General features: G+C 42.8%; 1 protein-coding gene across 1 annotated transcript in view; it reads left to right on the top strand.

Annotated features, from left to right (window-relative positions):
• Positions 1-23466: 23466 nt before the first annotated feature.
• The window catches only part of TMC2 (transmembrane channel like 2), a gene marked incomplete at both ends in the record, with an annotated part of 32988 nt that continues 28477 nt past the window's right edge, over positions 23467-27977 (top strand). Inside the window, 4 exons of the mRNA XM_084260653.1 lie at positions 23467-23512; positions 23826-23873; positions 25908-26241; positions 26982-27134. Of these exons, the coding sequence (XP_084116779.1) occupies positions 23467-23512; positions 23826-23873; positions 25908-26241; positions 26982-27134 (581 nt within the window). The remainder of the gene's footprint in view (positions 23513-23825; positions 23874-25907; positions 26242-26981; positions 27135-27977) is intronic.

Below are 27977 nucleotides of genomic sequence, written 5' to 3'. Positions count from 1 at the left end.
AAGGAAAAAAGTGGGGGGAGGGGAGGGAAGATAAATCTTGACTTTCAAAGAACCTTAAGCTACAGGAGTTTGCCCAACCTTTTTGCTTTCCCATGGTAGTGCCCAAATCTGTAAATTCCCACTCAGTATGAGGGAACATCTGTTTTTCAGAGGAAACTGGTACAAAATCATTAGCAAGTGTAAAGCAAACCAAGGGGTGACAGAGGGTAGGACTTTAGTGTCAGGTCACTAATTCAGCAGAAGACAACAAAACTGTTTTGCTGTAACTGTAACTTTTATTTCAGTCATCTCTTCTAGCTGAACATACAGTCCTTCTAGGACATGATAGAATGATTAAAAATATGACAGGAAGAAAAATCACCAATATCTTCTATTGTTTATCTAATACCAAGGATTACTAGTGAAACTGCTTATTTGCCCCTAAGGCATATAAACTTCAGGTTCTTGCTATTTTGCTGCTTTTCCTCTTTCCAATTTTCCACTATAGTCATGGTATTGGAGGCTCTGTATCACATCTAAGGATCAGACTATAGAGGTGCATTAAAGTGGGATGAGAAAATTATTTTCCAGCAATTTGTTACAGCAGGATATTTTTTCAGATTTTTTCCGTATTCATTTCTGAATCTGCATAGAAAAGCTAATAATTGGGAATTTACTTAGGAATTTGGTTTAGGATAGGAACGGTTGGACTCGATCTTAAAGGTCTTTTCCAACCTTGTGATTCTGTGATTGTGATTCTGTGGAATCTGAAATAAACTGTCTGGGAAGAACAGTGGGTATTGAGGTGCTCCATAAGGAAAGGCTACTTTATCATCTTCATCACAGCACAGTCATCTGTTGGCTACTGTCATGGAAACAGAGCTGTACAAGACAGATATCCATTTACAAGAGTGCTGTCATCATTTTGATGCAGCCAATGTATGAATAACAGAAGGCTTTTCCCTGCAAATATGATTGCTACGCTGTTCACAGCAGAAAAAGCCATACTATGAAATTTTTTTTGTCATTTCATTGCTGAACATTGCTGGGATGCAATAGAAAAGATGCCCTTGGCATCTTGTAGAAGGCCACATAAACAGCAGCAAGCCTCGTTTTGACGTCCATTGGCTCATTCATGCCTTTATAGTGCAGAATCAAGAAAGACCCTTTCATGTTAAAAAAAAAAAAAAATCCATGTTCCCTGATCACATTCATTAGAATAGAAAACAGGGGGAAAAGTAGACTTTCCTGTTATTTAATCTAAGGATAGAAGGTGAGGGTGGATGGCCCTTTTTCTGACAATATTTTCTCATTTTATGAATAAGTCATGATGGTCCAATTATCTTCAAATATGTAAAGTGCAGCCTTTTAAGAAGACTAATTTATGAGTTTGCTGCATGGTCCTCCTCATCAATTTACCACTTAGTCTTAGATTAAAGGACTGAGTTTGCCTTGGTAAGGTGGCACAGAGAACATGATAGCAGAGGAATGTGAAAGGAGCATTTGGCCCTTACCTCCAGCAAGAGGTGGGTGCTCCTTTCACATGTCACAGGGAAAGAAAATTTAACCACCTTTTCCACAGTGCAGGCTCAAAAAAAACCCCATTATTATCTCCCATATTAACTCAGAAAGGAAGAAACTGGGACAAGAAAGGACGTAAGGACAGCAAGTGGTTAAAATTTTAAAGTTTTTATCTCCTCCAGAGCTGATATCTGGGCCTAATCAAGCAGAACTTGGCCCAAAGCATCACTGCCCTGTGGGGATGTTACACAGTTAATACAGCAGGTAGTTTGGTCTCTTAGGCTGTACCCACTTAAACCAGGTTGTCATTAACAAAACCAGAGATGATGCTAAAAAGCAAACCAAGGCTACGCGTGCAGGTGCTTGCAAGGACCAGGGGCCCATGCAGCCGTGTGGTGGGCTCATGCTGTACCTTCCCCAGGCTGTTTCACTGCCTCAAAAGCACCCAGCTTGGGCTGCCAACACCATCAGTAACCCTCCTGCTCTCCCTCAACGCGCTCCATACGGGCAGAGTGTTGTACTCTTCACAATCGAGGAGCACCTGACTCAGAGGGGCCAACAAAGCTGCAAAGAAGGTGGGAAATAATGCACTAATAAAGACAGCAAAGGCAGGTCTGGGACGGGTGGGAAGGAACACCCCAAAGCTAAAATAATCTGCAAACGTTTCTATTACACACCAGTGAAGGAAACTGTGAAACAGGATGTTTACCTTTGCCACCCACACTTCCAATAATTTTTATGAATTGGTATAAGTTTGGAAAATAATCATTTGTGATATGGAAAATCTACTTTATAACTATGGGCTGAGGCAGTCCAATCTACAAAGCGTACCCAGAACTTTATCTGGACGTGATTAGTTAAGATCCTTTCTATGCTTACAGCAAGAAACACCCATATATTTCACAGGTGAACCCAATCAGATAAAGGTTTAAAAAAATACCCAGCGTCATCAAGATTAATCTAGACAAATTCACTCTAAAAGGAACAAGAACATTTCTTTCAACACCCATTACTGGAACAAGGTGGCTTGCAGTGTTCTGGATCTCAATGATCCAAAGGCCTTAGCTTTTCAGAAGAGAGATGCTTGAGTTCAGTCAAAAAATTAAGGCATTAATTCATAAGCAAAATGAAATTACATGACCTATGTGACTGGAAAGGTCAGATTCAAGGGTCGCGATTATTTATTTGGCATTTAACTGGACTGATCCTTGTCTTGCTGAGGGTCAGGAGTAGAACCTCTGCCAGGAGACATTCTTCAGGGATGGGGGGTCCTCAGCCTCTGCTTGCCATGGGGAAGCCCTCTGTGAAGGGCTCGGGTAGGATTTCTGCTTGTTCAGCACCTCCCTATTCATACACATTAATTTACAACATCCTAGTTATGAAAACTTGTTGTCCCTTAATGATCTGAGAACTGCACAGAATCAGGATTTCTGCCATTCCCACAGAGACTATTTCTAAGATTTATCCTATGCTACATTTATGCAGATTTCTGCAAAAAGCGGCCCACAGCCAAGTTTCCTGTCTGGATTATGCAACCAGACGCTCAGGTATTAACTATTTCAAAGAGAAACAGTGTGAAGCTGGAGGCAGATGTCTGTACTAGTGAAGGCACCAAGAAATAAACTTTAAACCACTAAAGCTTTATCTGCAAACAGAGGTCAGATTACAAGAAGCAACAGTCAAAATCCAAGCCTAAAGAGCTGTCTCTGGCACAAATCAAAAAAGGAAGAGGTTGATGGGGATGGACACAGCTCTCCAGGCTCCATGGTTCCTACGCTGTGTGCAGGGATACATATGATAGTACATTTCATACTTAAGAAACAGATTGCCATAAAGGTGCACCAATATGGCCCAAGACAAGCTAACAGATGTTCGCTCTGCTTTTTCTGAGTCTCCTGGGGCAAGCAACTTCAGATTTAACTGCTGAAAAAGCAGTTAACCGTAATATGAGGCCAGATGCTTAAGAACTGAGCAGCATTCTCAGAAAAGGTTTCCCATGGAGGAGAATCATCACGCAGCTTCAGGGGTGATGTGCTAGTCAGCAGACTAGCAGTCTCCTCCCAGAACGTAGAAATTGAAAGCAGTGGGGCATTAAGGTGGAGGGCTTCTGCTAACTATAATAAAAAATGCTGATTTAAAGAAAATAAAACAACAAAAAAACCCCCAACTCGCTAAAGGCAAAAGCATCATTTCTCCACACTATACAGGGAGGCAGCACAGAGTGATGGTAAGGAGGACAAAAACAATCCCATGTAACTGGAAGTTGGGAGGCCAGCCAGAAACATGCTTTGCGTTTGCAGAATTTGTTTAAATCCATGAGTTTTCTCATAATTTAAATCCACGGGGAATTTTCCCTCCCCAAGAAGCTAATTAAACTACACAGCATGTTTTGTTAGCTAACAAGAAGCTGATATCCTTTATGGGCTTATGAAAATTCCTGTGAAAGCTAGACTATCACAACCAAGCGCTGTACCTACAGTGCTGATGTGGCCAGGACATACTGGCTGTAATATCAAACATACCAGTGATTCTCAAATCTGTTTCTAGGCCTTTTTTTAAATTTTCAGTTTTCATCCATTCCCACCCAATGCAGATGATGTTTGTCTTCCACTCAGGTGGCCAGATGCAGGCACAGCTGGATAGCTCTCTGTCCACAGAGACATCGCCACTCCATAAGGTATTTGTGCAATAAATATGGACATTGGTCCATAGCACTTCAGTTTGGGAGGGGGGAAAAATGTAGATGGAGTGGCTTTCGTGCTGTCCCTTTCCCTCTGGGAAGAGCCTCCTGGCCCATGCTGGCAGCATCACACAGGCACCCCTTCAGCTGGATGCTCCCCAGAGGGCATCGCTCCCCGACATTTGGAGGTGACATTAAATTCATTCTACTGGGTTTTTTGATGATTTTGTCCCCACAAATGATCAGTGTACTGTTTCAAAATCTGCACTGCTTGCTTTTGTTATGCATGATCTTGGACATTTAATCACAAGAAGTCTGTAGCTTCATCCTGAGCTCAGCAGCCCCACAAAGGCTGGGATGCAGTTAGCGCTTCTGGGAAACCCACGTACTGCAGAAGAGCATTCCCAACCATCTCCTCCTCTCCCACCGCATCAAGTATAAAAACCCCATCCTGCCTTTTATGTCAAGGGCAGCTGCCCAGGCTGACTCCATCCTGCCCTCTGTCAGCAGCCCTCCACGCCGCGGACAGGAACAGCTCCCAGCCAAAACCTGGAAAACCCCAGCTGGGCTTTTTTTGCAAGCAGGACACACTATGGTGGGGAGGGGGAAGAAAAAAGTTTAATCAACTTGGGGCACAGACATTTTGCTCTGCTCCTCACACAGCGCACTTCCAACTACCTTGGTTTCTCAGTACTATATTGCTAGAAGAGTCTTGATTATACAGGTACTATTACAAAGCATAAAAGCCTATTTTTACGTCTTTTTTTTAAAGCACCATGCACAGATATGAACATGTGCACACATATGCAATATGCTATCTTTCTGTGGCCTAACATGAAAAAAACTACAGACAAGAGAATACACTTTGCACATCTTTTTCACCCCACAAGTTGTTTTGAAGCATTTGGGCAGCACAAGAAAGAAAACCAGGATGTAGATAGAGTCATAGAATCACAGAGTCATAGAATCATAGAGTCATAGAATTGTAGGGGTTGGAAGGGACCTCAAGAGATCATCGGGTCCAACCCCCCTGCCAAAGCAGGCTCCCTAGGACATATCACTCAGATAGGCCTCCAGGCGGGTCTTGAATATCTCCAGAGATGGAGACTCCACCACCTCCCTGGGCAGCCTGTCCCAGGGCTCTGTCACCCTCACTGGGAAAAAGTTCTTCCACATGTTGGTGCAGAACTTCCTATGCTCCAACTTGTAGCCACTGCCCCTTGTCCTATCCCCACAGACCACTGAAAAGGGGCTGGCTGATTCCCCCTGCATCCCCTGCTTAAGATAATTATAAACTTTAATTAGGTCCCCCCTAAGTCTTCTCTTCTCAAGGCTGAAGAGTCCCAGCTTACTCAGCCTATCCTCATTGGGGAGATGTTCCAGGCCCCTAATCATCTTCGTAGCCCTTCTTTGGACTCTCTCCAGGAGATCCCTGTCCTTTTTAAACCAAGGAGTCTTACCACTAATTTTCTCTTCTTTCACTAACCAGCAAGTACAACACAAAAACTTCTCCCACATTAAACATGCTCAGCTACGATCAGAGGCTTGTTTTTTCTCTTCAGAGAATAAGGAAGCACCTCACGGGGCAGGCCAGACAGCATGTGTTTTCAAATATGGGAGACTGTCATTATTTCTATTCCATTTTAAGAATACAACATCAATAGGCAAGCAGCAAATACTCCTTCCACAGTCAGCTGAAGGAAAAGCCAGGCAGCATGTTTAAAATTCAATGTGTCAGCCAGAAAAAATGCAGCCAGAGGGAAAAGGCTGCGCTTTCCTGTTAACTGTCTTGAAAGAAGACAGAAGTCAGACACAGGCCACATCAGAGATGACAGTGATGACCTGGAGTGAATTCTGTCCAGCCAGCTCGCAGAAAACCACATCCTCACTACTGAGGCCAAGGCCCTGCAGCCAACAGCCTGCACTTCACCCTGTACCCGAGCACCATTAAGACAGCAAGCCTGCCTTCCTTCTGGGGAATCAAGTGACCTCTGTTTCATATGGTCTCAGTAAGTTAATTTATTGATACTTGTAAGCGTGCAAGTATTGCAGTGGCATTACAGTGCCCAACGAGAGAACTAACACACTCAGCTTTCCAGACCATATACAAAACTGATCAGTTTGTGTTACCCCCGTATTTAAATTCAAGGCTGGGAAGCTTGACCATACTTTTCCCTAGTATTAATGAAAGGGTCTAGCTGAACTATGGACTTTAATATATTAAGTGATTTGTTAATGATAGCTCTTTAAAAACATTGGTGTTACTCTGCATTCAAACCAGCACTGACTCCAGCCCAGCTCTGGCTGGCATTTCTGAAGTACAGTTGTCTGGGGAAACACACAACTAACACAGCAAGGCAGCACAGATATCTGTGGATATGGTTATGACCACGTTTCCAATGCTCAATAGGAACAATAACAGACTTCTGCTGTTCAGTCCAGCAAGCTGGCTTATAATCTTTGAATCTTTAGGCATCGTTTACTTCCTCATACTTACATATGAATCATAGCATCACTTTCATATGCTAAAGATAGAGATACACACACACACACATACACACACCCCCCAAGGAATTTTCAAGAACCCAGAATAACAACTTTTGTGTTACACATTTCTGCCAGTCTTGAGAAGAACTTCCAAACTATTTCTCATCACAGCAAGTTGGTTGTACACATGCCAGAACTCGTGATAAGCAGCTTAAGAAGAAATAAATGCAGATAAAATGACAATGTGTCCCACCACTATGAAAACCAGAATTAAAAATGTCAGGAGCTATCTGGCCAGCTCACAAGGCATCCTTACATCCATACTATTGTACACATCCCTGTTAACATTCATGCTTTGCACTCTCAATTGCCGAGTGCTTTGTGCTCACTGTAAAGGTAAGCGCAGTGTTCCTTGTGATGCTGTCATCTCCTGTGGCTGGTTCACATCGATTGCTTTCACTCCAGTGCAGTACTTTGAGAGCAAACTAACAAAACACAACACCTCATAAAATGCTTATTTCCCCCCAGTGATATGGAAAAGCCAACAGGTACCCCAGCGTACTCTCGGTTGCGCCCCAGTACAATGCACATGATCCATGGGGTCTGGTGGCATGCATTATTTTTTTTGTATGGGGATTGAAAACTTGTTATTTGTTATGAGTTGCTTCTGATGGAAAAGTATCATTGATCTGCCAAGGGGGAAGGGGTGTTCTCTATTGATTTTTCTCATGACTTCAGATACAACGGCCCTTTTTTTTCTCCCTTCAGTCTTATATACATTAAAACTTTGCCTTGTGTTAGCTGATACAAGTATATACATGCATAACAGTTACCTTTGTATTAAATGTGACTGATTACATGTTTGGAAAGTCAGGTGTCCAGTCTCCTCAAGGCAATCTCCTCATCCTGCCCCGCATCTTTCATAAGGGTGACATTTAGAGAGATTGCTACTGTTTTTTACTCTTACGATTTTTGTTCACAAAATCATTCTGCAAAATTCTGCTCATTATTCTGCTAAAGCCATGCATGAATGAAACATCAAAAATAAGGATTTTTAAAATGCAATTTGAAATAGGTACCTTCAACTGTGTTCCTCAAAATGGCAAGTATTAGTAATAAAAATGGATCCAGCTGAGTCAGGCTAGCCAGAAACTTACGGGAGTGAAGAGGAGCAGCCTAAATTCCGTCTTGGCAGCTGCTGCTGGTGATAAACCCAGTGGTGAAGTTTGCTGTGTAGAGAAGAGGGTGGACTGTATCTGTAGGGACTTGGGAGGGCCCCCTCTGACAGACATTCAGAGATGCTTTTATGAGGTATAAATCTGACCAAGCAGTTTTGGAGGGGCCTGAAGTTTTGAATTTAAGCATCCTCCATTTAACGGGTAAATATCACAGTTTATATCTTCTATTTATCTTGTCCAAAATCTTAATCTCCTGTTAATGATATCCTGGTTTTCCTTCAAAAATGTCTTGGCTATTTGATTTTTATAGATTACTAACTACACAAATCTACTGCTGTAATCATTCTCTCTCCTCTGTATTTATAGCCTTGCATCCATTAGGACTGCATATATATGTATTTAAATAGGCACTTCAATCTCCAAATTTCTTGACAGAGCAATCTAATCTTTATAATTATTTTTTTATAGTAGTGACATTTCATTCTCAGTAAATTACCAATTTATTATCATCAGTGAACGTACTAATGCAGCTCAACACTATTCACTGAGAAGCAGCAAGAATCCTCCTTGTATTTGACAAAGTACTAAAACCCGTGTAATGTCAAGAAGTCTTATAAAAATTCTTGAGACAGCACCAAGTTGCAGCAGCTGGGGGAAGCAGGGGTCAAAAGTGAAAGCCCACTGGAACAGTGCCATGCCAACAGTGTCAAATATTAAAGGCTTTGTGGTAAATATTTCTCAGATCTATACATGACAGACTGTATCATGTTAATTATAGCAGCATAATTTGGCTCAAAAAAGCACACAGATTTAGTTTTTGTTGAGCAATAAGTGGATATCTTCGTGATTAATTATCAATACATTACTTAAAACTGTAAAGAGATATAGTACTAAAATCTGGAAGCATGTTTCTCTTCAGTACCACACAAAAGTGTAGAGGAATGAAAGTCAGACTGGCAGTGAATGGGTGTTTTTGGGTTTTTTAAAGGTGAACATAGGCAGTTTGAATGGAATTCAAATATAACATTTTGGTTTTATTTTGTTCAGAGGAGGAGGTGGGGATGGGGGGAAAACCCAATAACAAAAAAGAAGAGACAAAAGTTTATCATGGCAAATTTTTGTTAGAAACCTGAATGAAGTGACTGTGGGGTTTTTTTGTTTGTTTTTAACTGTTCCCTTCTCCCTACATGTTGGGGATTTTTTTTCCTATCTAAAGCTACTTGCCAAATTCAACATATGTTGATAAATAAATTCACTCTCTAATAGTGGCTTTTAGCAAAACTGCTTTCCCTCAGTTAAATGCCACTCCTCTGTCATCTGTGAATGAGCAGAGAGGTCCTGCTAAATGGGGCTGGAGGGAGCCAGCTTCAGGTACATCCACTTCCTGGTAGATCACCAAGATCTCTGGGTTTGTGTGGCCAGTTTTGGAGCTGAACAATTCCCAAGGACAATCATGCCCACCCTGCATGCACACATAAGCGGTGCACACCAGATCCAGCTGCATCCTTAGACCCAGGTGCCTCACAGCTGAGAAGTGAAGGGTTTCTACATCCCACTGAGCCCCAAGAGATGATGCACACAGGTAAGCATGGAGCACAGGTAAAGTTGGCTGACTATTCTCAAGTGCATTCCTGAGATATCCCTCCTCTATACTTCTTGAATTTCATCCTGGTCCACTGCATTTGTATCATAAGCCATTCCCTTCTCAAAGGCTATTTCCATATACCTTAAATGCTGAGACTGCCAGCATATGCAAATCAATACAATTCAGTCAGCCCTGGAATAATATTTGATATCATATTTAATCAAGGTTTTGCTAGAAGCAGCAAAACATACCTTTTGGAAATACCTTTTTAGTAGTTTTGAAGTCAGGATTTCATTTATGGAAAAACTTCAGTGTACTTGCATTCAAACTACCCTTGTAGCTCTGTTAAGCAAAGTTTCATTTCAAGTAAAACAGAGTAAATAAACCAAACCTGAAGTGTTCCAGTCAATCTGCAATGATGGCCCCAGCAGTTTTTCCATCTTGAGAAGATTTCATACTGCCTACGTTTGAACTCTAATACAGACTAAACCAAATTTTTTTTGCATCTTGAAACCCCTCAAAAGACTTGATCTCCCTTCTCTGTCTAGACTAAGCAAAATCAGGTCAAATGGTCTAAAAGCAACAAACCAACATCTCAAGTTACCTCGTGCCTCAGTTAGCCTCACTGCTTCAAAGACTCTCCCAAAAGCCCTGAGACTCCATATTATTTTCCTCCATGATTTCACATAGTTTCACAAATTTCAGTTTTATTCCTTGCCCTTAAAAGACATACTATAAAAATATACTTGTTTTCATTTGCTTACACCTTGCAGCTTCAGTCTCCCCTGCAACATGAAGCACAGCCCAGTAGATGGTGGGAATGTCACTTATGATCTCCTGGGAGCACAAGGAGCTGCATGGAAGAAACGAAGGGTAACGGGCACAAGTTACTCCTGAGGAAATTCCAATTGGACACAAGAGGAAAATTTTTCACTACGAGCAAAATCAGCCATTGCAATAATCTCCCAAGGGAAGTAGTGTATTGCCCAACATTGGACACTTTTAAGATCTTGTCTAGATCATGCTTTTGCCAAGAAAGATTGGACTAGATGATCCTTGAGATCCCTTCCAACACGGTATTCTGTGCTTCGAAGCATGAGCACAAAGCACTGTTTTGCACAGGGTTGTCAAAATGGTAGAACAAGTCTTTAGGCAGCATAAATCAGCACCATTTCACTGATTTCAGACATGCTTTCCTGAGACTAACTACTGGTGTATGTCAGCAAGCATTTATAAAAAAAGAACAAAATGAGAAAAACCCACATCACCTTGCTGTCTGCTGAAGCATTGGGTGTAGATATTCTTTAAGCAAATCCTCTAAAAGGGCACTTTGAATTCAATGTAGAAACAGAGAGAACAAAGGAATAAGTGAATAATACAACATAGCTAAGCCATTAAATCCCTATGCTCAACTCACACCTGGCTCTTGATTTTGCCACCATCCATGTCCCCTCTTCATCTCTGAGCCTACCTTTGAGACACAGATTTTTAGAACAGAGAGGAAATTCTTCCACCAATAAGACTGATTCTACACAAGTTTCTTACCTCTCAACGACCACAGAAGTGTGTGAAGCACCCCAGGAACCTGGCTTTATGTTGGTCTACATTGGGCAACTTTCCCATCCCAGGCATGCAGGTCAGCACCTAAATTTGTATTCACTTACCTGAATCAGAACAGCCACAACACAAGAATGAGGAACCAAAATGCTCAGACAAGGGATTAGGACATTTACCTTGGACAGAAGTAGCAGAAATGTCTGTAAACTCTAGATCTACACAATTCAGAGCATGTCCTGCAGCCTGGATGTTCCAAACCTGAGACAAGCATCCTAGCATTTTCAGCTCAGTCTACCAAGAAACCTATGTTTGGTCAGTACTGTTGTCATCAAAGATGCTGGCTCCAAAGAGGTTTGGGGAGCAAAAGTAGGGACAGACAGTGCTGGTTCTGACCCTGGCATGAGACAATGCTTCCATGTGCTTCTTCAGATCCCTCCCTGGCCACAGTCAGAGACTGGTAATATTGACATTTCCAAATAAGTTCTCACTCTACCCAGCTTGCATTCTCACCCTGGCCTATTCAGCAGGGAAATAGCTTAATAACAGTGTTATGAATTTCTGGGATAAGAGATAGCAATTTAATAAAAATAAGAATTTGGTTCCTGCTTAGAAATCCTTAACAGGAGGAACGTGCTCTTATTCAACCTGTGGCATCAAAAAGAATAGATGATGTAACTCATGAAATGCTATGCAAAGCCAGTGTGCAGCTGAGAGTCTAGAGCATATCACAGCATGCAAATGTTCACAAAAAAAAAACCAAACCAGGCTCATGAAAGCAAAGATGGGAGGTAAAAACTGCAAATACACACGGGTAAAGGCAAATCTTGGAATTAGAAGACCAAAATCAAAGACCTTCATTGGCCATCTTGAGATCATGGTTTAACACTCTTCAGGCTCAGTATCCCCACAGCAAAACAAGAATAAAGCCAGATTTCTCCATTTTACTTATATTTCTTTATAGAAATATGAAATAGATCAGCAGAAGCATTCTGATAACTTAAAATACCACACACCGGAAACTATTTTAGCCTAACTTCACAAGATAAAAAGGTTGAGTCTCAGGCAAACCCCAGAGGTACAATGAGTTTAGCAGGTCAAAAGGAAAGCCTTTCAAATCCCTTTCATATGCATAAAGGCATGAGGTTTAGAGAAAGCCCTTTAAAATTTCATAAAGCCAAAGAAAACAAACAGTCTGGTGCTTGGGGGAGATGGGGATAGGATTCAGGATGGAAGCAGCAGGTGCAATGACATTTCTGTCACTGAGAACAAACACTAATACTCTTCTTGTAAGGAAAAGGAATGATTCAGAACTCCAGCCCAAACTAAAGGTTTAGACTATATAGTTGAGACTAAATACTCTAAACAGCCACTCCTTCCTGCCCTGCAGAGCGGTCCCCATCAGCTCACAAGTGCATGACATTTTTTCAATCATCATAAGTTCTTTTGGGCCAAAGGACCACCTCAAGACTTCTCTAGTCCAAACCCCTGCTCAAAATGTGGACCAAGCCAAGCTCAAACTAGGTTTCTTAGGACTTTCTCCATTTGCTATTAATTAGTGCAAACAGACTGCTCATTATCTCTCTTCAATGGCTAAAGGAAGTTAGATTGGTTTTGATGAGAGTCCTACAGTCATAGCAAGCAACTACAAACCAGAAGGCGCTTTTATTGAGCTGAAAGTAGTGATAATGTAAATGAGCACTTGCTAACAAATTACCCCAGGAACAGGCCAGTGCAGTTAGAGGAAAAAACAACTACAGAAACGAAAATCAGTTCTGCATTCCACATAGGAGGTTAATATCTTAATCAACAGTATTTTTGTCTTCCTTAAATAATGTCTCTATATATATCTTTTACATTTGAATCTTCACAGCAACATACTTCACCTGATCTCAAATTCACTGAACAGTGACTTAACAAATTAAGTTCCTGTAATAAAAGTCTCCAGTGAAAGAATCAGCCAAAGAACTGGGGCAGTACCTATGTACTTGATAAAATTTAAAACATCAGGCTAAATTTCACTCTTATTACACCATCACGAGTCAAGTTTAACAGCAGGGGCTCAGCGATAATATTAAGGTTAATCTGCCCAGTGAACATTACAATTTTTATTAGGTATTTTCCAGGAGCAGAAGGTTTGCTAGCCTAACTGCAGCCTGCTTCAGCTGCTAGAAGACCATAGTTTGTCCCTGGTGACAGCTTAGCCCAAGACTATGGGAAAAGTTGCTTAGACACCCCTGCATTCAATTCCTGTCTCAAAATTTCACAGAAAAATATCCATTCTCATTGCAATATTGAAAATTCATCCATACCAGCTTAGTTCTAACACTAGATTCACTATCCTCCACAAGATGAAGACAACATAAATATATGTAAGCACAAAAAAATATGAACCTGCCACTGTCTTGGTCGTATGGTAGAAGAGGCATGCAAATATGTTTTACACTATACATTTAAGGATGGACATGAAGTTTGAGAGAACCCAGCCCTACCAGAACTTAGTGAATCTGTGATACTTTGAACAAAAGAAGATATATAGACACATGCACATACTCATACACATATATCGTCACATATACATATATAAAGACACCTATATATATGTAGACAAATAAACAATAGTAAAAAAAAAACCACCCTCTTCTTATATCTCTAAGCAAAGGGAACTTTCTCACAAGTCACCTAAAGGATAAAAAATGCACCAGAAGATACTGATTGTAAATACAGCCCAGACAAAAGCAATAACTTTCCATAAGCCAGTTATATCAGCAACACACCCGAGACTGGTAAAGGACAGGCCTTTACCTATCATTAAATTTTCTCAGCCAGTATTTAATAGCATGCTGTCATTTTTCCTAATAACTATAGAAAAAACTAACACTTCAAAAGAACATAACTTGTTGGGGATTTTCTTCCTTTGCCATTTATTAGGTATTTAATCTGTTCACGACACAAAAGGGCAAAATTTCCACTAAACCTGGGGAATGTTTTGCTATGAATGACAATCTGAGATTTTTCTCAAGACACACTGGCCTGTTGCCTTGAGATTTGATAATAAAATACATTGGTAGTACATTCAATGTAAGAAACATCATGAAAACAAATTAAAACAATTTAGAGAGACAGACCAGACCAACAAGGACCCCAGGTACCTCTAAAATAGATCTTCCCGGTAACAGTAGAATTACACCAGAAACCAACAAGGTATCATTCCATACCTTGGAGGCAGTAAGAGACCCAGACTCCCCAAGGCTCTGAAACCATGCCTAAAATAATGCATTTACCATAGCATGGCTGAAGTCAGTTAGATTTCTTTAGATGATTCAAATTAATTAATACACACTTATATAACTTTAGCTGCATATCTAAATACTTTTCCATTATTATGTTGAATTACTGACCTCAGATTGCAGTCTCAGCCCTTCTGCACAAACCACCTGCCTTGCAGACCTCAGCTGTGATGAATACCTCATCATCTCAACCTGTTGCAAAACAAGGAGTTTATTTACTTCCAGCTCCTCTCTCAGTAGTTTGGGGGTTTTTCTTAAAGAGGTTTGTGTTAGGTGTTTCTAAAATTTCCTCAGGCTAATAATCCTAAGATTTTTTTTCTCATCTGTTTTCGTTACCAAGAAGGAATTCCAACCCTACCTCTATTCTGTCACATACAGGTGATACACATTAAAAGAAGGAAAACATAACCTTGAATAGCAAAATGTTTAGTAACTGCCCTTAAACAAAGAGGCAGAATGTAGAAAGTTCTTCTATTAAGGGCTTACACAGCATGAAATTAGTATTACAAAAGGCCCAGCGTGTCAGTATGTATGTAATTTAGGATACGATGAATGTTTAACCCCACAAAACACTCCCTTGCTTTCTTCACTTCTGCTTTTCTGAGGCTGTAGCTCCAACTCTGCCTAAGAAAGCAGAAGATAAATATTTTTTCTCCTGATTTAACACAATAGAACGATTGCCAGACTCTGCTACAGCCACCCTGGGGTACATCACTGGCTTGTTGAACCCTATCCTGGGCTGGGGGCAGCGGGGGCAGTTATCAAAAATGGAAAAGGTAGCAGCAACCAGAACGGAGAGAAAACAGGAAGCAAAAATTCCTCACAGACTTTCTTTGCTGTGGACTCTAAGGAAATTATCCCTGAGTACTGCACCCGTCCCAGCACCGGTTGTTTCTGCCGGTGCCAGCCCCAGGGTTGCCCTGATGAAGCTGGGATGTTGGCTACAGCTAGAGCTGGCACACTGCTTTCGGTCACCATTCAGATGGGGCTGAAGCGTGAAATCCTTTGGCTGTTGACTGATTGGCATGCTAGGAAATGTTCAGCATCCATCTCCTCTCAGCATCTATCACCCATCCAGCAATCGCCATCCTAGCACCCACAGGGGCAGAGGAGGGGAGGGCTTTGGGGTTGGGGAGATGCACCGTGACCTCTTCTAGAGGCTGAAAACCTGAAAAGTTTGAATCAAGAGGCAATCACAGAAACCATAAATCTACTCTGATTAGTACTGTCCTGTGATACTTTTGGAAAACATTTCCATGGCCATCCTCAACCAGAATTCTCTCCAGTTTCCCCCCAAAACACTGCCACCTCCTACAGAAAGTCACACAGAAGCTACTGGCAAAGGCAGTGGCACATCTGAGAACTGGAACCTTGAAAGGATGGAAAGGAAAAATTGTGCTTGTGAAAGAAACCCAGTAAGCTAACCCATTAAGCTGTGCAGAGAGGAAGGCATCACCTGATGTAGGGGATGTGCCTACTCATTCTCACTTCTGCCAGCAAGGCACTTCACTTCCCAAGACGTAATTTCAATTGAATGATATTTCATGTAAGAAAAAATAAAAAAAATGTTTTAAGCCCCACCAAAATCCATGAAATAAACAAAAAAAGCCCACATCTCAGTTTGGGGGTTTGGTATTCTGCTTTTGGGGTTTTTTTTTTAATGTTTCAATAGGAAAATCTTTGGGTTTACAAATGCAGATTGCGTTTAAGCTAAGCATCCATTCCATTTTTCAGTTTGGCAGCCACCTTAAAGAGTCAGTTATCAGTCAGCCAGGTGAACACAGTGAGCATCATCTCATAACAAAATGGGGATGGTACCACCCAAGTCACTGGGGTGTGAAATGCCGTGATGCCTTACAAACGTGGAGGCTGGGCTCTAGGGGGTTATGGCAAACATAACAAGGTCTTTTCTTAAACGTAGTAGTTTAACTCAGTAGCACGTCCAGTGTGCCCCACCAGATTTCTTTCTGAATCAGATGCTAATAAATCCTCTGATGATTCAGTAATGAGAGGAAAAGCAGACACAGTGTAAAAGGAAAAATTAAATACCAGTTTCTCCCAGTGCAAGCCCCCATTCCTTTGTCCAGGGTGCTGCCTCTGCCAGATGAGACAGCAAATCTGCTGAAACAGATTGATTAGCTATGCAAAATGGCTGCCACAAGAGAGAGACCCCAACATGTTGCAGCTGGGCCAGCTCACCCCAGCTGCATTGAGCATCACCCACTGCTTCCCCCCGCCTGCCATGAAAGCCTGGTAGCCATCTGCTTCTCTTCTACCTCCTGTTTCTCAAGCTCATAGTGCATGTGAAGGATGGCATTCCCCTGGAACACTCTTCCTTCCCCTACTGTCTGACCTCACCTCTTCCCTGCCTGTGGAGAAGCTGTCCTGGGCCAAAGGTCAAAAGACATTTTGGTTTTACATCACTCCTGACCTGGGCCATCTAGGAGTACGCTGGGAACATAGTACAGGCGAGAGACACTCCCTTGTTAGGAGAAGAAGGGAGGCACAACTCCTCTAAGTAGCCCCTGTTTATCAGCCAGGGGGTAACTAAGGCTGAGGCAAAGGGGGAAGCAGGTTACTGTGACACAAATTTGTTAGTGAATCCCTTAGAATGCCTAGTCATTGTATTTCTCTTCCCCAAACCAATTGGTTCTGTTCTGTCAGCTTAGCTCGCTCTCGTGCTATGTGAGTTTTGAGCACTATCACGATGCTGGGTTTATGCTGCATTTTATTCTTTTTAATAGCTTCCCTGGAAAGCCCTTTCATTAATATGCCTTTACATTTCTAACAGTGGCACAGGACCATGTTTTGGGTCTTTTTCCAATTAAAATCAACTGTGTACAGAGCCTTGAGATAAACAGAGATCCTACTTCTGACTTCCAGCCAGTGTCCTGCCTCTTGCCTACTGACACAGACATGGACCCTTCACAAAGACCTTCTGACTCTGCAAGTGCTCTGTGGGGAGATCCCCCGAAGTCCTGTGCATCACTGAGATGGTGATGTAGCAGAAACTTTAGGGTTACTTGGCACAAACCCATGGCTAGTGTAACACGTAGAAGTTGCTATAGCTTGAAGGGCTTTGCAGCCTTGGAGGGTCTGGCTTGTGCAGATGCAGGCAGAGCTCCTCTGGAAGAGGTTAAAAGCATGCAAGATCCTCCTGCTATGATTGGACTGTCAGGAAGCTTTTCCTCTGTCTTTCTATAGTAAAAAGAAATCTTGTTTTTCAGGCAAAGAGGTTATAGACAAAAGGGAAAGAATTTTTTCCCACATGAATTTTGTCAGACACAGAATGAAAGAGGGGGAAATCCAGCAGCAGCATTCCCTTTGTGTCTGGGGTGGGGGAGGTATGGACATGAAACAGTAAAAAGATTCAACTCCAGTGAAGGATGTTCTTCTAATCTCATACTGTGCCCTTCATTGCTGCCCTTTGGGCACCTCCTACAAAGCTGAGGGAACCATGCTGGAATTTCTCCTCCAGACCAAGACCGAGCAGGTTTGTAAGGCAATAATGGAGCCCACCAAAACCGTTCATCTGCAACAAAATGTCCCTCCTCTACTCCAGAATTTCTGCAAAACTCCTCCCCCCTGGTTTTCCACATACATTCTCCCCTATATTCTCTTCTTGTCCTTGCAAGCTTCATAGCCATCTGGACTTTGTTAACTCTCCAGATAGGGAGTGATGTGTTGAAAAAAATGTTGTGCAGTGTCTGTCACCTACAAAGAGGTTTGGAGATGGTTGGAGGTTTCTGTCTCTGGTTAGAACTCAAAATTGTTTCCCCAACACCACTTAATCACTCACACAGTGCTGGGACCACAGCGCTGTGGTGCGCACCACTTTTGGGATGAAGAAGAGCATCCTGCCCTGAAAGCCCATCAAGACCAGCAACGGGAGGGATGATACAGCAACAACATACACCATCTGACCAGCACCGCTGCCAAACACCTTCTTGCCATGACTGGAGAGCATTGACAGGCTTGCATGGAACCAGGCTAGCTCAAAGCATGTGCTTAACCTGAGACTCAGTGAAGATGGCCGTGTGCTGGCATTGTGTTAAACCCTCGGCTGGGGTCTTAATAATGGCAGTGTTGCCCATAAGACTGTTTCTAAATGAGCACTATATTCTTCATGCAGCTGGGCAATAGAAGTATCATTTGAAAAAAAAATTAATAATTAATTACCATCTTCTACATGATAAGAAGTAACGGAAGACTGAGGGGCTGTATCCTATGATTGATCTGATGTTCAAAGATACCTCTCCAAGCTGGCACAGCTCCAGGACCCACCAGTGCACATCTTCCTTCCCTCCCCCCAGCCTCCACTTTTTTTGTGTGTTTAATTCTTCCTGACAGGCCACCTGAATTAGCAGCCCTCTGGCAGTAATTGTTCTTCAATGAGAACACAGACTAACAGCATGTACAGAGCTTGTTGTGCTCCAGCCTGGGAAACTCCCAGCTGTGCCTTGAGGCCTGCGGTGAGGGAGAGCCGAAGAGAGAACCCTATGAAATAGCAAGCAGCAAGACGTTTAAAAAGCACTGGCTCTACCTCCAAGGACCTTGTGCACCCCACCCTGGGTTGGGATTATTCGGATACAAGGTTATTTCCATGGGCAAAGCACGAGCTGGCAAGGCACAGAGTTGAGGGTCCCGAAGATGAGATTAGTCTCGCACAATTTCTTCCAGCGGGACTTCATCATCCTTATAAGTAACTAATGCTCATACTGAACAAGCAGCACAGGACGCGTTATTTGGCACCATTTTGCTGCCTCCAGCCATAGTCCAGACCCACTGCTCTGTATGGAAGCCAGAGGATTATTTTCTGACTGCAAAAAGCTGAGAATTTCTTTGCCAGATGATGTTAAATTAATGAGGCTGTCTACCCACGTGTTTGCAGTAAATGCTGCAGAGTCCTCACTTCCTGAGTATTTCCACACTTCTCTGTCAGAGGTTGCTCCAGATCCTTGTACAGAGAAACCCTACAGCACTGCAGAGATTACATGAGGGCAGGGACAACCTCTGCAGATGTATATGCCCAGGTTGACATATAGCCCATGCTGGATTTCTATGGCTTAGAAATTTGTTTTTGTTTTTGCAAAGTAAAGCCCAGGTTTTTTGTCAAAAGCCAGATTGGATCACAGCTGAGCTGGATCCAGTTTCATGAAGCATGTCTGAGAGGCCCTGGAAAGCACCATTATCATTTCTTTAAAAAAAAAAAAAAAAAGGAAAAAAAAAGTAATTTTCTTTAAGAGTTGGATAGAAAGAAGTCAGTGTCAGGAAGTAAGTGATCTCTAACTTTTACTTGTCTGTCTCAGATATATCATCAAAGTTGGCTCCAGCTGTTTGCAAGTTTTAGTCCCCCATCAAAATATCCACACATGGGGATAAGGTATTATTGCTATTGTTGAAAAAAACCCCACTTCTCAAGTAAAGATTACTTATAGATGAGATGAATATTGAATAAATGTAATCCGTGGATTAATTAGCTAAAGACCTATGTTAATCAGAAAGCAAGGAAGGGAGAAACACTAGCTCATTAAGCATTTAGAAGCATGTTGTGTGTGCTTCCAGGATTCAGTTACCCTCTCTCCATAACACAACTGCTTTTTATTTAACACTTGGAGGTGTGTGAGAAGTCCAATGTCCTCTTGTGTTGAAGCTCAAAAACTGACAAATTATACAGCATTATTCACCAACCTGAGGAGAAATGAGCTGAACAGTACACGGCAAAAAATGAGCGCTACAGCCCCCCAGATTTCTCGCATTCTGTGTACAAAGTCTGGCATTTACATAAGTAATAGCTGGATTCGTGGTCATGCATTACTTATTCATACCTTGTGTGGAATAACTCAAAGGTAAAAAAACTAATCCATTAATCCCCACCACGATCCATAATCCTAAGAAATCAAAAACCCTGCAAGACACTTCATCCTCTTAGGAAAGCTGGGCTCATAAGCTGAGGACGGCAGCACACTCAGCATGGAAGAACGGCAGCATTTCCCCACTGTGAATTTCCAGACGTTTCCTTGGCTGTGCAAGCTCAGGTCAGCCCTCTTTCAGAGCTATTTCAGCATCCATCCTCTGTTGGATGCACACACACAGACAGGAGAAATTGGGGGGTGTGAGGCCGCCTCTCTCAGAGCACACACGATGTCTCACTGCTTTCCTGGGTCTGGCTCTGCCATCCTCAGGGTTGTTGAAAAGTTACTTCATGTGTTTTTTTTAACTAAGCAGCTCCTATCTTCCAAGAAAGATGGGTGTCAAAAGGACACGAAATGAAGCATGTGTTTCTTCCTTCAACACAGCATTTTATTGACTAACCCACCTTAAGGGTTTTTTTTACCATTAATATTTCAACGTTGCATATAAACAGCTCCTTTTTTTTTTTTTCTTTAAACTCTCCTTTTTTGACAAAAATATTCCATGTCCAGCCCACCTGAAATGCACTATGAGCACAGTATCACACAGGGTAAAAACAACCCAGAGGTACAGCAAGATCTCCCACAGCCTGATGCTGGGGTGAAACTACACATCTCTAAGTACTTAGGAAAGATCTCCATAGACAAACCATGTCTAGAACTAACTGGACTGCCCTTTTTCTTGGTCTCAGCTTGCATCACACCACTTTGTTGCACTGAACACTGCTCCTGAACAGTCCCCAGCCTCACCTGCCCACCCTGCCTTCCCCACCGCACCCTCTGGTCCTACCCCACCTCAGAAGTGACAGTGGCTCTGCCTCTCCCCTGGAGGATATGCACCACAAAGGACAAAGACCACGAGGTTTGCAATCACCCTTTGCACATCAGCCATAGATGGACCCTCGCTTCCAGAGGAGGAAGATGGTATCATCTGGGGTGGGTTATTCTGTTTATGTTGATCTTGAGGGTCTAAGGCAAAGGGAGCAGCAGATCCTACATAAAGTGGTTTGTTGTATCATGGGACAAATCCAAAAGGCAATGTAGGAGTTTCTCCTTCAGGGTTAACACTTAAGCAGCCTCTTTTATAACCCTCTTCATTAGGAAATAATTGCCAGACATTAAACATCTCACCCCTCTCCGTGTGATGGAGTCCAACAAAGCTAGCAGTTTGAAAGGTAATGATGTCCACCCATGCAAGGGTAAAAATGCTGCCACCCAGCCTGTAAGAATGAAGTTTTGTTGGGGTCAACCTTACTGCATTTGACAGCATGGGTACAGGGGGAAAACAACATCCAAACAGTTTACTGCAAACACCTTCAGCCACTGAACAACCATACCAATGCATTGACTCATGAGCACTGTACAGTACAGACGCCATTCCTGTTCTGCCCCACACACTGGGACCCCTCAGTTATCACCTCCTCCTAGTGTGTGGGGTGATTTCCACCCCATGTGGCAGGGAGTGCCTCATAGGGGCCATGGATTTCCTCCAAGTTTGTTGTGCCCTGGGGCCCTGTGACTGCATGAACCACCATCACAGCCTTGCCACTACCTCCACCAACTGGAGTGCAGATTACAAAATTGAAGGATGGGAGCTTTGGCTCAGAGCAGGAGGAAAATTAAATCCCTAGATCCTCTGTTTGGGAAAGAGATGCTTGGGGCTGAGGCGTGAGGCAACTGAAGTAGCCTGCAGAAAAGCCATTCCAGTAGCCTCCAGCAACTGCAAATATCTCCATTTTGCCTGGAGCAGTATTAATGCAATGACATTTGGAACAACTTTTCAACCTACCACACCGGCGCATAGGGTTACAGGTGAAACTTGTTCTCTGGGAAGACTTTCAAAGACCACTGCTGCTGTCTTCAGCCCCAGCCGGACCCACTGGTGTGGGGAACACACAGTGGAAGTGGCCTGTGTAATGAACTTGTAGGGTTAGAGTTGTTAATAATGTATGGGCATATACCATACATTATGTATTTAGCTCAGGCGAACTGAGGTAAAGTCAAAGGCAGATCAAACAATCCACGGGTTGGACTTAAAATAGTTGAAAGGTGCCCTTGGACCTAAATTCAGCAATCAAAAAGCATCAGAGAGTTTCCCATCAGGCTGACACCTCCTCAGGTGCTGCACTGGGCCCAGAGCAGGAACCTCAAGCTGATCTCCACAACATTCCTCTCTTTCAGAAGGAAAGGGGAGGGGAATCCTCTCTCTGCCTCTCTGCCAACACTTAGAGAAAATTGTTTGTGTACTGCCAACATGCCATGTCCCCAAAGGATGCCCATGCGAGCCAGGGGTCTGTAGCAGACTTCATGGATGATGTGAGGGCAAACATTCCTCTTTGGAAACTGTTCCTGCACTATCCATGTGCTGTGGGAGAAACCCTGTGCTGGGGATACACCAGCCCTCCCAGGAAGTTACAGCTAGGATGGATGCTGCAGGTTTTACACCGGAGATTGCTGAGACACACCTATACTTGGCCCACTGAAAGCCTGCAAGCTGCAGCATGCAATACAATACTTTGTGGTACTAAAGGACCTTCCGAATGAGGGTCTCGCATTAATTAATTAAGCCTCAGAGCACCTAGAAGGAAAATCTATCCTATTTTACCAGCAAGTGCAATGAGTATGCAAAGGTCACACAGAATAGAGGAGCAAAGGAAAGAGAGATCTTGGTGTCCTGACTCCTGACTCCTTGCTGCATCTATTAGCTCATGAGTACTCTACAAAGGACACAGGTGGAGGACAAAAGGTGACCCATGGCTGTGCCCCAAGGGGCACAGCACCGAGAAGTTTAATAAGTGCAGGAGAATGAGTAACAGGGTTACACAGATTGACACAGGTCAGTAAAGAATATGGCATTAAGAAAATTGATCCTTTCAAAACCTCCAGCCACATGCTTATGTCAGAACCAGACGTGACTTGTGTCTGTGTTTCATACGATACCACCAAGTATCCACCAAAGGGCTTTCCTTCATGTTTAAATAATGAAATGCAACGTAATGCCGACAGGTGCTTTTTCACAGTGAGAAGGGAGCCAAAGGGAAAGTGTTTGGGTGGGCTGCAGCAGAGTCGGGGTCTTCCCTGCCTCTCCCACCTCTCCCTGTCTGTCTGTGCCCGCATGGCTCGCAAGCAGAAGGTCACCAGCAGCTGGATGTGTCCGTCGGTCTGCAGTGCCGAAGAGACAAGCACATGGGCGCTGGAAGAGAGAGTAACCCGTGTATGATTGGGTTGTGCGTGCCCAGAATAGCAGCTTTGGTGCCTGTGCAAAAGACAGCAGGCTGTCATGGGGAAGAAAAGGAAATGTGCTTTACAAGTCATCATGGAAGATGGTTGGTATCACCGTGGGATCATTTCAGGTTGGGTGCTGCTAAACATTTGAGAAAGTGCCTCATGGCATTCCCAGCACGTCATCTTGCATCTCTCAAAGACAGTGCAATTTCAGTTTTCTCATGCAGGGAACTTCTGTCCACTTGCCAAACTAGGGTAAATATTAAGAATGCCACTGTAGGAAAAGAAGATAACATATAAGCAATAAGGGACATTCTGCCAAGCTCAGCTGGCACTTAAGGACTCACTGTATAAAGCATTGCGGGTGTAAATCGCAGCAACAAACGCAATTACTCTTTGTTCTTTGTCTTGCAGCTGGAATAGAGATTGATGGACAAGTCGAGAGCGACACAGACAGTGAAGGTAACGTAGAGATTAAAAAGCTATTGTTTTGTTTGAAATGCAGGAGGTGATGTTTTTTCTTTTTCTCTCTGGCTTGTGACTTGCTGTACAACAGGAACCTTTTAATGAGCCACTTGTAAGCAAGCAGATTTTTCCCTTGAGGTCTGACTTATAACAGTGATATATAAACCATCATTCTTAAGCAGGCTGCCCGCTTTCATCCACCCTCCCAGTGTAGCAGGCTGTTGGAGCCCACATCCCTTGGCAGTCATCCTTGGTAAACCGGGCACCACAGTACAGCATCACCCTATACAGGGCTCGGACTGCTTTGCACCGCAACTGAGGTCCGGTTTGCCTTCCCTGTAATGCTTGCTTAGACCATAACACTCTGGTATCTCAGTTAATCGTGAGCATGGGAAGATAAAAATGAAAAAACGGATTGGAGGCAGACTGACAGCTGCCAGGAAAATCGGCAAGAGCGAGTGACAGGATTAAAAACAGCTTTAACCCTGCGTGTTGAGTAAGTAGAGTTTGCTAAGAGGTAAGATCGTAACACTAAATGAAGAGAGATAGCCAAGAGGTAAAATCATAACAGCACCGGGTAAGTTATATGAATGCACATGCTACTGTAAAGATGGTTCACAACCGTGTCTGTGTGATCCATAAAATATGAGAAAGTAATTAGCAAATGACTGGGATTATTGTTTTTTTCTTAAATCATATCCAGCTTTCTCATACAGGCAAAAATGTAAATAAGATAAAAGTAACAAATGAATACTCCACATCTAATCTAGCATTTGATACATTGCAAATTCAAACCATGATAGTTGTCTTCCCAAAGTGAACATTTTCCTAAAAAGAGTAGGTGGTCCTTTGATCTAGATTACTAGCTGAAATTCAGCTGAGATGCACCATTACATCATAACTGAAACCTACCTAATGGCTCTTGAGAAATAAGTTGAAAGCTCGTTCTCATTACCAGTGAACAAGTGTGACAACTTCCACCTACTAATTTTTTATGACTAGCAAGCAAAAACTATTTGCTTGTTACTATTTTCTTAACTTTTCACCACAACGAATAAGTAAGTACTCAAATTCTTTTTGCTTCTATTTTCCTCAATTTTTAGTCTGCTCATTTCTCACTCTGGATCCTACACCAGCACAATTTCCTTCTTCCATTGCAATTTCTCCAACTCCGGGGAAATTGGTAACATTACAAATTTTTGATTGGTTGGTTTAAATGCTATTTTCATCAGTAAGAAATTTTGGAAACTTGGAGGCCAAAAGAATCTGAAAAAATTAATATTGATTTTAATGTACTTACAGGCAAAAGGGATGGAGGGGCTTGAGGGGTTTGGGACATTTTTTCCCCCCTTTCCATAATATCCTGGAATTAAATCATGCTTCATTTTGAACCTTCAAATTGGGAGCAATTCTGACTTCTAGAATAAAGAGGGTTTTTTACCTTGCAATGCCAATAAGAATGAAACGTGCATCAGAGTGTGTTTTGTTTCTTCCCTGGATACGTATCTTCCTATGGAAAAGAAAACTCAGAGAAACAAGACCTGATGGTGTTTGAGCTGTGCCATTTCTCTATATACATAGAGGACCACCATCCCCAGCCTTGAAAAGTAAACAGCTTTCAAGGATACCACACCAAGCAGCACACTACATAGTATTTAAGTGGCTGCAATTTCTGTTTCCTTTGCTCTGGTGTGTTCACAGGTCGGGAAGGTATCAGTCTCTGCTCTCTGATGGGTGGGCTTTTGCATTTGTAACTGATTTCCGATTTTCTTATGGTTACCTCTCAATCACTGATACACTGAAATGAGTGATACTGTCTTAAATGGGAGTTGCATAACCAAAGAGTTGGACGTGGTCCTTCGATGGTGCATAACACAAAGCCCACCAAGGTCAACATGCATCTGCTCGTTGACTTCACTAGGGTTTGCATCAGGCATCCTTCCTGTCTGCACTCTTCTCACTGAATCCTCACTTTGCCAGCATGAAAAGCTAAGTGTTTCCCAAAGTACTTGTTTTTTTTATACCTTGCAGAAGATGAAGTAAAGGACAAGAGACCTAAGAAACAGCCCCTCAGGGGAACTGGCAGAGCAAACAGACTTGAAAGGAAAAAGCAAGAGAAAGACAAAGAAGAAGATGAGACTACAGAGGAAGACAGTTCTAGCCAACAAAACAGAGCTTCTAGGAGAAAAAACTACCAAAAGAAAAACAGTGATGGAAAAAAGGCAGGAGAAGAAGGAAGCCGGCAGAGAGAGAGAGGCAAAAAGACTTCTACCAAAGATCAGAAGGAGTCAGAAAACAAAGAAAGGAAAACAAACAAGAAGGGAAAGGAGGCAGAGAACAAACAGAAGAAAGACAGGAAAAACAGGTAACTAAACAATCCCTCAGTGTGGTGTCTTGTGTCAGACATGACACATGTGCCAGTGGCATACAGGTCACAACTGCAAAGCCAATAGGCTGTGAATAGGTTAGTGCTCTCCCAAAAGTGGAAAACATTAGTGTAAAGTGTCACACCATGAAACTGTTTCTAAGGTCTTCTATCATTATCTTTTCATGGCCAGGATCAGATCCATGCACATAGTGGAGTTGTAGCACCTACAGCTGGGGGTAGAAAAATCACTCTTAAACATGACAGCGTGAGCAACTCAGACCTGAGTTGAGCACATTTTTTTGTTTGGTCTATGGAAACATTCAGGTTAAAATGGATATCTCATGTTCTCAAGTCTCTTTCTTTTCCAGTTCTTGCTTGTCTGGACCCTCTGTTCTCCCTTTATCTTCCATTTCTTTCTGAAGGTGTGAAAACCATTTCTCTACAGTCATCTGTAGCCCCAATGCTGCTGTAGCTGAAGCATGGTCCAAAGCACAATGTTGGGTGAGTTATGGTGGGATGCAGTCACCTTTTCGTTATCCTGGCTGGAAGCAGCCCTGCCATGAGCATGAAGGGGCCATGCCAGCATCACACTGAGCCAAGGAAAGGTGAGGCTCTATGCCCACATCAGAGTAGGATCCCTGGGGGCCAGTGGCACTCTGCTGACCTAAAGCAAGACCTCCACTCTAACCCCTGTGAGTTTTTCTATTTCATGCCCCTTTTATTTGTCTCTCTCCCAGTACTTCTTCTGCTTCTTCCAACTCATCAGACGAAGAGTCACTGTCAGAAGAAGAGCTAGCGATGCTGATGGAGCAGGTGGAGCAGAAGAAAAAACTGATTTCCACCATGAGGAACAAGCCCTGGAGGATGGTGAAGAAGCTCTCGGTGCTCAGGTACCCATCACACCAGGAACCCACACCCCTGAGATCTTTGCTGACTGTCATGTGCACTTTGCCTTTCCTAGAAATGGCACGTCTGCAGCTGTTACTCTTAAAGCCCCAGCCTCAGAAAAAGCAACTGGCAGCCCTTGGCAAGCCTGTCCGGGTTTAAATGGTCAGAGTTAAAATGTGGAATTTGATTTTCAGCCTCTGTAACCAAAGAACGGACAAGGTGCAAATCTGTTCAACTGATACCCACGGCCAGGTCATTCTACCCTTGTATTTAAAGCCAAATGACTCACTACTGTCAGGCTACTTGTTAAAGCAAACTGTGCGCTGGTTTGCTTATTCATGCCCATTGTCAGAGAGAAATCAAAGCAGCAAAGTGCCTTGTTACTTCACACTTCCTGAGACGGTGCTGCTTGGGAAAATAATGTTATTTGCAGAGGTTTATAGAGCAAAGATAATATGGCCATCTGGTCTATGCTGAATGTGAGAACAACTCAGGCAGCTGCAAAGATCCCTTAGTGCAATGGGGTACAGTGAAGCAGAGTTGACTAGGACCATTCCCATGTCAAGGCAATGTTTCAAATCCCAGATCTGTTTGTTAAAAAACATTTGAAACCCCTTTCTATTAGGAGAGCTTTAAGGATAGCATTGAAAAGCGTGCACAGTTCCACCAGAAGTGGTGATGTCCCTGTTCTACCTTTGGCAAGGGGCTGCTCAGAGCTACAGTGACCAGGCTGTGAAGGCTGGCGGTCACTGTGTATCTCTGCTTCTCTCTTTTACACCCTGAAAGACAAAATATGCTCCGTCCTCGATTAAAATCAGAGGCCTTGAATGCTACCAATTATTTCT

The sequence above is a fragment of the Gallinula chloropus genome, assembly GCF_964237585.1.
Source record: "Gallinula chloropus genome assembly, chromosome: 2".
In the NCBI taxonomy this organism is placed as follows: domain Eukaryota; kingdom Metazoa; phylum Chordata; class Aves; order Gruiformes; family Rallidae; genus Gallinula; species Gallinula chloropus.
The sequence above is the reverse complement of the archived record's forward strand: the minus strand, read 5'-3'. Positions and strand labels throughout refer to the sequence as shown.